General features: G+C 34.0%; 1 protein-coding gene across 2 annotated transcripts; it reads left to right on the forward strand.

The window, feature by feature from the left end:
* The first annotated feature begins 39 nt into the window (after positions 1–39).
* Positions 40–8,033, forward strand: LOC107891861 (eukaryotic translation initiation factor 2 subunit gamma). 2 transcript variants are annotated; one of them, XM_016816786.2, is made up of 9 exons: positions 40–242; positions 869–1,011; positions 1,152–1,213; positions 1,377–1,489; positions 1,961–2,063; positions 2,250–2,477; positions 6,541–6,759; positions 6,972–7,232; positions 7,478–8,033. In XM_016816786.2, the coding sequence occupies exons 2-9, from the start codon at positions 906–908 to the stop codon at positions 7,778–7,780; spliced, it is 1,395 nt and encodes a 464-aa protein (XP_016672275.2). In that variant the 5' UTR covers positions 40–242; positions 869–905; the 3' UTR covers positions 7,781–8,033. The 2 variants fall into 2 exon arrangements, with proteins under 2 accessions (XP_016672275.2, XP_040956250.1); XM_041100316.1 differs by lacking the exon at positions 40–242 and adding an exon at positions 243–658.
* The last annotated feature ends 3,855 nt before the right edge of the window (positions 8,034–11,888 follow it).

Here is an 11,888-nt window from a genome sequence, read left to right on the forward strand (position 1 = left end):
GGTGGAGTATAAAGATGCAAAGAGTGTGATAGGCTCAGTATCCTTCAACAAACAAAGCCCAAAGACAACCCAAAGAATACTGTATCTGGATTGGATTGGGTTGACAAAAAAAACCACCATTGTTGAAAGCTCAGTTTTTTAGGCTTAAATCCAACTATCCCTAGCGACTGAAAAAGGCTGCGTTCTTCTTTCTGCAGGCAAACTAATCAAACCCGACTCAAGCAACTCTCTCTTTTAATCAGGTTCCTTTGATTGTTTCATGCTTCTTCTCGTGCCTTTTTTTTTGTTTGTAATTTTTTATGAGTTTTAATATTTATGTTCCGTTCCTGTTAGCTGTTTTTGCCTGTCTGTTCTTCAAATTCGTTGCTGGCTTTCTCATTTCTCCATTTTTGTTCTGTTTTTGGGATAATTTATGCTTATTTTGAGTTTAAAGGTCGATGCTTAAGGATTTGAAATTTTGAGCTTGGGGTTTATTGGATTTGGGGTTTGGGCTGTGAATTAGGAACTTAATTAATCAGGGTTTATTGGATTTAGGGTTTTGGACAGTTTATTGAGAACGTAATGAATCACAGTTCTATTCCTTTCCAAAATTGTACTTATCTTTCAAATCCGACATTTCCTCACTGTCATTTGAGGCTCAGATTAAAAGTTTCATCCGGTAAAGGTCCTTAGGCCAGATTCTGCTTCGTGTTGTGTTTGTGCTTTGTAGGTTGTATGAAAACTGAGCTTTTTAAGGTTTTTGTTCTGTGACATTGAATTTTGATTTTATTTCTTAGGATTGCTTAATTGCTAGATTCCTATATTTGGCTATTTTTTTCTTCTACCGTAAGTGAATGATTTTGTTTTTCGGGATATGTTCTGTTTACAGTTTATATTGAAGCAGAAAGACAAAAGGAGCAGCGAAAATGTCGAAAAAAGGTTTGATGGAGCAAGACTTAAGTAAACTGGATGTGACTAAGTTGCATCCGCTGTCTCCTGAAGTCATATCTCGCCAGGCTACCATAAATATCGGTAATGTTTTAACTCCATTGTGATTGAACTACTTGTAACATGTATCATTACGGTGCCAATAGTTATGGTAATTTTGACTCCTAGTCGTTATTCTGGGGACTTCTTTGATCAATCTTTTGACTTGGATTTCAATTTATCAGGCACCATAGGGCATGTCGCACATGGGAAGTCAACAGTAGTGAAAGCAATATCTGGGGTTCAGGTGATTTTAGTTACTTTTAACCAATGATGTTGAGCTAGGATATAACCTACCTTTCAAGAGTTCACTAATTTTTTTTTTTTGCCTTTTTGAACATTGACTACTATTACCTTGAATTTTTGAGTCTAGTATATGTAAAACACTTTGCTTTCTGCCTTTTCTGCAGACTGTTCGTTTTAAGAATGAGTTGGAGAGGAATATTACTATCAAGCTTGGATATGCAAATGCAAAGATATACAAATGTGAAGATGAACGATGCCCTCGTCCTATGTGCTACAAGTAGGTTGATAACTAGCAATTGTTTTCTTCGTCAACTTAATATAGTGTTAAAAAAATTGGACAAGACCGGCCTCTTGAATCAGTCAAACTGGGAACCAGTGGCCCATCTGGTTCGGCATATATCATTAAATCGCTTTATTTTTGAACTGCTAAAAACAGCAAAAAGACCAATAAAATCCCCAAAAAACTTATTTTAAACCTATTTTTTTTAATTTCTTAATAAAAAAATTATTATATGTGATTAGATTTTATCCTTTAGCCTCTTTAATTAATGTCAAAGTTTGTACCATTTAACCAAATACATATTTTTGTTTAATACTTATTGCATTTAATATTTAAAATTTCTATTTCTTACAACCAAACCAGTTCAACCGGTAACTGGAGGCCTCACTGGTTTGACCTCCACCTGGTTTCTTAAATATTGACTTTATGAGTATTTAATAACAATTACAACTGTGAACCTTTTTGCAGGGCATATGGAAGCGCAAAGGAGGATAGTCCTCTTTGTGATGTCCCTGGCTTTGAAAACTGTAGGATGAAGTTGCTGAGACATGTCTCTTTTGTGGATTGCCCAGTAAGGCCTTAAGTGCTACACTTTAGGGATAGTTTTAAGTTTTCCAGTTCTCTTGTTTGATCTATCAGACTGTCACTCTTGTTTCAGTGCTATAAAAGGGATTTAAGCTTATTTCTTTTAAGATTTATGCAAGTCTTTTAATTTTTCGTAGGTGGATTTATTTTTGATCTCCAATTTTTCCATCAGGGTCACGATATTCTCATGGCTACTATGCTTAATGGAGCAGCAATCATGGATGGTGCATTACTTCTTATAGCTGCCAATGAAAGCTGTCCACAACCACAAACTTCTGAGCATCTGGCTGCTGTTGAAATCATGCGACTACAGCATATTATTATTCTTCAAAACAAGGTTGATCTTATTCAAGAGAATGTAGCCATCAATCAGCATGAAGCAATTCAGAAATTTATTCAGGTTACTCTTCTTTTTTTCATGGAAAACAGATGGATATTTCAGTATTGATTTTTGTAGAAATCAGAGTATTTTTTATACTAAATAGAACATAAATCAGAGTTTTTATATACAACCTATGACACTACTTTAGGAAACTCTAAGTTAGGAAAGATACTAAATAGGAGATATGATCCCTTAAAATAAGGGATTTTAATAAAGAAAATATCTACAAAATATTCCTAAAATATTTACAGAATATTCCTACACTCCCCCTCAAGCTGGAGAATATACATTGTATAATCCCAGCTTGAATAGGAATTTATTGAACACAGGTTTTGGCAAAGCCTTGGTAAGAATGTCTGCAATCTGTCCTTCTGAAGGAATGTAAGAAAGAGTGGCTGTCTTTTTGTTGACTTGATCAGCAATAAAATGCCTATCAATTTCAACATGCTTTGTTCGGTCATGTTGAACTGGGTTCTTGGCAATCTGAATGGCAGATTGATTATCACACAAAACTTCAAAGTGATCCTTCTGATTTGTGCCAAGTTCTTTTAGTAATTTAAGTAGCCAAATTCCTTCGCATATCCCCAAAGCTAGTGCTCTAAATTCAGCTTCAGCACTACTTCTTGAAACAACAGATTGTTTCTTACTTCTCCAAGTTGTAAGGTTACCCCAAACAAAAGTGCAGTACCCACTAGTGGATCTTCTTTCAGTGAGATCTCCAGCCCAACTAGAGTCTGTAAAAATCTTAACAGTTCTGTCTTGTGTCTTCTTAAACATTAAGCCGTGTCCTGGAGTTTTCTTCAAGTCCTTGAGAATTCTATTTGCTGCTGCCATATGCTCTTCAGTAGGATTAGTCATGTGTTGACTTATCACATTTACGGGAAAAGCTATATCTGGCCTTGTCAAGGATAAGTAGATTAGTTTCCCAACTAACCTTTGAAATTTCTCTCTGTCTACTAAGGACTCATCTTCTTTATTGAATCTCAAGTTTGCCTCCATTGGTGTATCAGCCGGCTTACAGCCAAGAAAACCAGTTTCTTTGAGTAAATCAAGTACATACTTTCTCTGGTTGATCACAAGTCCTTCTTTTGATCTTGCCACCTCCATTCCTAGGAAATACCTTAGCTTTCCCAAGTCCTTGGTTTCGAATTCCCTGTTTAACAACTTCTTCAAATTGCTAATCTCTTCCTCATCATCTCCAGTAAGAATGATGTCATCCACATACACAATTAGGATAGCTTTCTTATTTGTAGAAGTTACCTTGATGAAAAGCGTATGATCGGCAAGGGACTGCTTGTAGCCATTTTGAAGAATGACTTTAGTGAACCTCTCGAACCAAGCTCTGGGTGATTGTTTTAACCCGTATAGAGACTTGTTGAGCTTGCAAACCTTGTTGCTACCTTCAATAGACTTTGAGCCAGGTGGCAATTGCATATAGACTTCTTCCTCAAGCTTGCCATTAAGAAATGCGTTTTTTACATCAAGTTGGTGTAATTTCCAATCGCAATTTACAGCCAAACTTAGGAGTACTCGAATAGTGTTAAGCTTTGCCACAGGTGCAAAAGTTTCTGTGAAGTCTATCCCATATGTTTGCGTGAAACCTCTGGCCACTAGTCTAGCTTTGTATCGTTGGATACTGCCATTGGAGTTATACTTTACAGCAAAGATCCATTTACAGCCGACAACCTTTTTTCCTTGAGGAAGGTCTGTAATGGTCCAAGTAGCATTTTTCTCTAGTGCACAAATTTCCTCTTCAACAGCCCTTCTCCATTTTGGATCCTTTAGAGCTTCAGCTATGCTTGTGGGAACCTGTTCTTTATCCAAAGTTGCTGTAAATGCTTGAAAAGACGGCATCAATGAATTATAACCAGTAAATTTTTCAATAGGATGCTTGGTGCACTGTCTAACCCCTTTTCTAATAGCAATAGGAAAGTCATCTAGAGTAGTGGACTTACTGATTTCTTCTTCCATTTCGGCAGCTGGACCCAAATCCAATTCTCGGCAAGAATCAGATTGCAAAACAGTCTCAGGGATATGTCTTCTTTTTCTTGTGTAGACACGAAGCTGTTTGGGTGATGGTGTTTTTTGAAGACTGTCAATTGGAGTAGGTGTATTTTCAGGAAGAGTGTTTAGAGTGGGTGTAGGTGAATTAGTCATAGGTACTACAGGAGAATCAATGGGAGCATTCACAGGTGACAGATCTGCAGGTAATGGCGAACAAGATGGCAATTCTGAAGGTTGAGAATGAAGATTAGAAGGAGATACCTGTTGTGGCTGAAAATCACTCCATGTTTCCCCCTGAATTTCAGCCTGAGTGAAATAGGAATCCTGCTCATAAAATGTTATATCCATAGTGGTGAAAAATCGTTTAGAAGGAGGATGATAGCATTTATAACCCTTCTTAAGTGAAGAATACCCAACCAATACACATTTTAAAGACTTAGGATCTAACTTGGACTTATTAGGAGCAATATTTTGGATAAAAACAGTGCAGCCAAAAATTTTAAGTGGCAGAATGGAGGAGATAGGCTTAAAATGAGGAAAGTGCTGCAAAAATATAGATTGAGGCGTTTGAAATTTTAAAACCTTACTAGGCATCCGGTTGATTAAATATGTGGCAGTTAATAAGGCTTCCCCCCACAAATATTTAGGAACATTAGTGGTAAATAGAAGAGAACGAGTAACTTCAAGAAGGTGCCTATTTTTTCTTTCGGCAACGCCGTTTTGCTGTGGGGTTCCAACACAAGAACTAATCTGAACTATGCCCTTTTCCTTAAAAAAATCACCTAAAGACCTAGCAAAAAATTCACTGCCATTATCAGATTTAAAGAGCTGGATTTTAGACCCAAATTGAGTGAGAACCATGTTATAAAATTGCACAAAAACACTAGCAGTTTCAGATTTATCTTTCAGCAAATAAGTCCAAGTTATCCTACTGTGATCATCAATAAAAGTGATAAACCACTTACAATTATCAGCATTCTTCACCCGAGAAGGGCCCCAAATATCACTATGGATCAAAGCAAAAGGGTAAGAAGGCTTGTATGTAGAAGGAAAATAAGATGATTTAGTATGTTTGGCAAGAGAGCAAACTTTGCAAGAAAAAGAATTAGGCCTTTTATTAATGAATAGAGCAGGAAACAATTTTGCAAGGTATTGGAAACTAGGATGGCCTAAACGAAAGTGCCATAACATAACAGTATCAACTTTTCCTAAAGCGGTAAATGACTTGGAGATCTCGATTTTAGGAGAGGTAGGGAGGATGTAGAGACCATTATGCAAGCTGGCCTTACCAATCATCTTCTTCGAGTTCAGTGCCTGCAAAGTACAATCACGATCATTAAAAATTACAGAGCAGTGCAAGTCTGTGGACAATTTACTAACAGAGATGAGATTGCACGCCAGATTTGGTACAAAGAGAACATTTTTAAGTGCAATCTGTTCATTGAGAATAACAGTGCCATGTCCCTCTATTTTGCACAAGGTACCATCAGCCGTTTTGACAGCTTTACCAAAGGTATGGAAAAAATTGTGAAACAATGCCTTGTTACTAGTCATATGATCCGTAGCACCAGAATCGAGGATCCAATTAGGAGTCAACTGGGAGGAGAAAAATGCAGTAGAAGAAAGGTTACCTTCTGGATCTTTTATGACCAGATTACCTTCACAAGACCCTTCAAGAAAATTGTTGCCATTCAATCGATGGCAGGTGATAGTCAGACCAGACGAATCTGATGGAGCATCGGAACCAGAAAAATTTTCTGGATTTGAAGTAATCTCCGAAGTAGGAGAAGGAGTTTCGGACATGGTCTAGGTTGAAAAAGAAATCGTAACCTAAGCTGATACCATGTAGAAATCAGAGTATTTTTTATACTAAATAGAACATAAATCAGAGTTTTTATATACAACCTATGGCACTACTTTAGGAAACTCTAAGTTAGGAAAGATACTAAATAGGAGATATGATCCCTTAAAATAAGGGATTTTAATAAAGAAAATATCTACAAAATATTCCTAAAATATTTACAGAATATTCCTACAATTTTCTTCTGAAACTTTTGCTCAAAATAATTCATTGCAGGGTACTGTTGCTGATGGTGCACCAGTGGTACCAATCTCTGCACAACTAAAGTATAATATTGATGTTGTGTGCGAGTACATTGTGAAGAAGATCCCTATTCCCGAGAGGAACTTTGTCTCACCCCCTAACATGATTGTAATCCGATCATTTGATGTCAATAAGCCAGGGTTTGAGGTTGATGAGATTAAAGGTGGTGTTGCTGGTGGAAGTATACTCAGGGTATGCATTTCTTTGGAATGTAGCTTTCAATCTTTATTTTGAGATGAATGGTACGGTTGATGCACATTTTGACTTACCACATGCTGGGTCCTTACCATATTTTTTTCTTGTTTCATTCTTGCCCATATCGACTTCTACCAAAATGATGCTAGAGTGAATTTAGATTGAGCTTCGGTAGCTTTGGTTTTGTATTCATGACTTGTTTATTTCAGGGTGTTTTGAAGGTGAACCAATTTATTGAAGTTCGTCCTGGGATTGTTGTCAAGGATGAAAGCGGAAACATCAAATGCACACCCATATATTCGAGAATAGTCTCATTGTATGCCGAACAAAATGAGCTACAATATGCCGTTCCGGGAGGTCTAATTGGTGTTGGAACAACTATGGACCCGACTTTAACTCGTGCAGATAGGTTGGTGGGTCAAGTTCTTGGAGAGGTTGGGTCACTTCCAGAAGTTTATGTTGAGCTCGAGGTATATGCTAAGTTTTTTTATCAATATATTACCTGGACTTTCATTTTTCTTAATGATATATAGGGTTATGGCTCTCCAAATGTATAAAAGAGCTATAAAAAAATGAACATACTTGAATCAGACACAAACTCGAGTCTGGCCCTTACATCCGAGTCTAAGTATTGTAGGTTGTTACATCAGAAAAACTATGAAAAATGCTAACTGCTGGCATCTTCTTGCTCGGTGCATCTTTTCTTTTTGTGTAGGTAAATTTCTTCCTTCTCCGAAGGCTTCTTGGTGTTAGGACAAAGGGTTCGGAGAGGCAAGGAAAAGTGTCAAAGTTGGCCAAGGGAGAGATCCTAATGTTGAATATTGGGTCTATGTCGACCGGTGCTCGAGTCATAGCTGTAAAGAATGATTTGGCAAAGCTGCAACTCACGTCCCCTGTATGCACCAGCAAGGGAGAGAAAATTGCACTTAGTCGGCGTGTTGAGAAGCATTGGCGTCTAATCGGATGGGGCCAAATCCAAGCTGGAACAACCATTGAAGTCCCACCCTGCCCTGTTTAAGAACAGATAAGCAGGTAAACAGAAAGCAAAAACATCTATAAGAAAAAAAGGGAGGCAGAAGAATCAAATTTTTTGTTGTTGAAAATGTGGGAAGGTAGACAATTTCTTGGTACTATTTTTGTGAGGTGTAGAAGAAAACATTGTTTGATAGAGAATTTGATTGTTCCTTGCTGAAAACATGGAGCTTTTTCTAGGATATATGATACTGTAATTTTTTATTGGGATAAAATCTATTACTCGGACTTTTTATTTTTCTCGAAGAACTAATATTTGATGCATGAAATAAGATAAAATAATGATTGAATTTTGTCATTTGGGGCTTGAAATATTATCAAACTACATAACCCAATTTATATGTTGATACTTTTTTTGTTGAAAACCTAGAAGTTTGCCTGCTTAGCATGGATAAGCTCAATTCATTTATTTTCTCAATTTCTTGAAGATTTTATCATAGATAAAAGAAAATCCGGATTCTACCATAAACGTCGCTTCCTTTACATGAACTAAATTGAATTTCGAGTTTAATTGATAAACATTGCATTGTTTATAGCCATTTTAAGGGGTTTTTATTTTTTAATATAATGCAAGGAAACCTACAGCAGTTTTTTTTTTTAATTTCTTGTCAATAGGAACATGACAAGCTCTTTTAAGCCTCAACGAGGACTAAGACAAGATCTTTTATCCGTTATAATGTGCTTTCGATAACTGAAGGCTTGAAACTCAGCGGAAATAATATTCCTATTTTCCGTCTCTTCTTCGCAAAGGATGGTTATATTTTCTTCAGAGCCAATTTGCAAGAATGTGAAGCCGTTTAGTGTTAAGAGTGAGTTCTCCAGTCATCTTATTAATCTTGGTAAGTCAGAGTTCCTAATTAGCCCAAATCGTCATCCTCGTTTCAAAAAGATGTTCAAGGAAATCTTGCATATTAAAATTGCTACTGGTAGATACTGAGCTGAAGCACCTTCTAAAAGATTCCATTTCTTCCAATCTATTCTAGAGAGAGCTCAGAATAAGATGCAAAATTGTGGTTTGGGAGCAGATCTGAATTTATGTCTGATAACATCAATCTAATCAATGGGATAAACTTCTTCATTATGGTAAAGAAAACTTTGCCTGAACATAGCTTTTTTCTTGAGATTTTGAAAACCTTCTAGTCACTATAGATTTATCGTAATTGAGAGAAAAGTTTTCAACCCAGCGAGTGTTATTTCTGCTGCTAAGGGGTTTGTTTATCAGACTCTTGGAATCAGTGTTTCGACTTTGTTGATACCAACTTTGCTAAAATAACACAAGTCAGTACTTTACATGGCATGGGCATGGAGCATTCTTTTATTCTGCTTTCCTGGATAAAAAAAGAGGAAAACTTGGTTGCAATGCAGCTGTTGGATCTCAACACAAAGAAGTATGTATTTGCCTTTTCTCAATATTTTGGGAGAAGCCTTCCTTACAAGATTCTAAAAGATTTTAGCTCCAAGTCGTAGTTTTTGTGAAGGAGGCAACAAATCTTGGTAGTGGCATCTTGAAGGATTGCCAACTCTAGTGATTAAGCTGGTTTCTTTAGCTGTGTGTAATCAAGCTCTACAAGATACAAACAAGTGGCCAAAGGTGTTTGCATATGTGGGGCTAAAATTTTTTTTTAGTCAAAGAAAGGAAGTAGTTACCATTAAACTGAAATTAGTATATTGTTGGATACAATACACTACCCTGCTCGCTAATGAGGAAATTAAACAAGTAGAAGGAGTAATACATAATCATAATGAATACTATAGATAAATCAGGTTGAAAATTGCTTCCAAATCGAACCAAGGCATCTACACACTTATTTTCTTTTCGAAAGACATATTTCAATGACCTAATAGTCAAATCAAAGCCACTACAAGTTTCATAATTTGTTTACTTGCTTTAGCTTTAGGATGAGTCTTTTATTTCTGGTCTTATGGTTTCTTAGCATGTGCTCATATTCATAAGACTACTTGTCTTATTATCAAAATAAAAATCAACGAGACATCCTAATCACCCATCATGTTAGGGCATATGAGAGCATCATTAAATTTCCTTAAATATCATATCTTTAAAAATTAATTCAACAAGATTTTTATATATAATTTAAAATGATTTAAGTAATAAAAAAGCCTCACAAAAATAATTTAAATATTAATTGAGTCCCTCATTGAAAAGTATAATCAATTCAGCTCTTTAAATATAATTTTCTGTTAAAGCCTGTAATGGACTGTTAACAATTGATATAGTAGGTGGTGTAGCGTATAACGTGTCATCTAACATGAAAATTTTGATGAGATGATAATTGATATGACATTTGACGTGGAAAAATATTAACGTGTAGGGTTTAATTGATTTTTAATTATTTTATGAGGGTCTAATTGATTTTGTAGTTATTTAAGTCTAATAATAATTAAAATATTATAAAAAATTAAAATTTATGGAAAATCTATAAAATTAATTAAATATCATGAAATTTTATTTGGCCTATAGGTTTCGAACCTGCATCCTTAGTATCAGTAGTATTATATCATAAAATTTTAAAACATTATAAAAACTATTAAATATTATAAAATATTATTAAGATCTTATGAAAATATTAAACAGATATTATAAAAAATTTAGAATATTATATAAAAAATCTATAAAAATTGTTATAAAAACTTATTAGAAGTATATTTCTTTTTGCAAAAATGGTAATTAAACATGTATGGGGTGTTGAGTTTAGAGACAATAGATTTAGTGTTTGGTGGCAGGTGAATTATGAATAATAATTTTAGTTGAAGAGAAGTGATGCAATAGATGTTGATAAAGAATGCATGGGTAAAGTATGGTGTAGGCTAGCATGCGTAAGAAAATAAAAATAATTGTAATCTTTATTAAAAAAATTTAAAACTGTTAGAATTACTAGAATAGTATAAAGAAAATTATAAAAAAATTATAAGTTATTAAAAAATATTAAATGTTAATTTAAAAAATACTATTTTTTAAAATAAATTTTTAAGAATTTTTATATAATCTTTAAAATTCATTTAAGCCCTCCTAAAATAATTAAAGAAAATCAATCAAGTCCTCGTAAAATAATTAAAAAATAACAATTAACCCCTTCACATCAGTATTTTCCCATGCTGCTAGATGCCATATTAACCCCCATGTCATTTGATTTTCTATGTCAGATTTCATATTACCTGCCACATTAGCACTTAATGTCCATTAAGGGCTTCAACTAAAAATCATATTTGAAAGGCTTAATTGATTACTAACTTTTGATTAATGGCTCAAATGATTACACTTTCATCGAGAAACTCAATTGATTTTTGAATTAATTTTCATTCTTTTTAAAAGCTTTTTTAATACTTAAGCCCTACAAAACTTAAAATCTAATTTGTTAATTTATGTATTCATATTATACCTTATTTTGTTTTTATTGATGTTGTGTTCAATATATATATAATAAATGAGTTAGTATTTGATATATTAGTAGTGTATCTTTTTTATTTCACAAGTAGTTTTAAAAAATTACAATGTATCTTTTTAAAAAAAATATTTTACTATAACCCAGTAAGACACTTGTTAATCCTTTGACCCTACTTGTAGAGTCTAAAAACTCCACTGATAGTGTACCAAATATTTTATCACAATGAATTATATTATCCTATGACCCCATCTCTCACCCTTAATATTGTATTAAAAATTATATTAAATAGTACTATATATTTATATACCCATGTAGCACTTGCATATTTTTTAATTAATTTTAAAATATGATATTTGCAATATATGGTTTAATATAAAATGACTTAAATCACAAAATGATACTTAAAGTATATTTTTTTCTCAAGTTGATATTTATACTTTTTTTTTGGTAACAAGTGATACCTAAATTAATTTTATTAGCTAAATTATCCCTAGCTGTTTCAAATAAACCTTTAGTCAATCATTTTATGGCATATGCACTTTTAAAATAAATTATAAAAAATAATTAAATTAAAACTTTTCATGTTTACACTCTTTTTATCACGATTTTTCTTCTATTTCAATGCACTTTTTTTAACTGTTAGAAAACCTTTTATTGCAATCCTATTAGCATTTTTTTTACTCAACTTCT

This window comes from Gossypium hirsutum, chromosome D09 (assembly GCF_007990345.1).
Source record: "Gossypium hirsutum isolate 1008001.06 chromosome D09, Gossypium_hirsutum_v2.1, whole genome shotgun sequence".
NCBI lineage: Eukaryota > Viridiplantae > Streptophyta > Magnoliopsida > Malvales > Malvaceae > Gossypium > Gossypium hirsutum.

Excerpts from the sequence above, each read along its gene's own strand:
- LOC107891861 (XM_016816786.2), top strand. The coding sequence starts at position 906 with ATGTCGAAAAAAGGTTTGATGGAGCAAGACTTAAGTAAACTGGATGTG. Across the intron at positions 1,214-1,376 it reads AAGCAATATCTGGGGTTCAG|ACTGTTCGTTTTAAGAATGA; the intron begins GTGATTTTAGTT and ends CCTTTTCTGCAG. Across the intron at positions 6,760-6,971 it reads CTGGTGGAAGTATACTCAGG|GGTGTTTTGAAGGTGAACCA; the intron begins GTATGCATTTCT and ends TGTTTATTTCAG.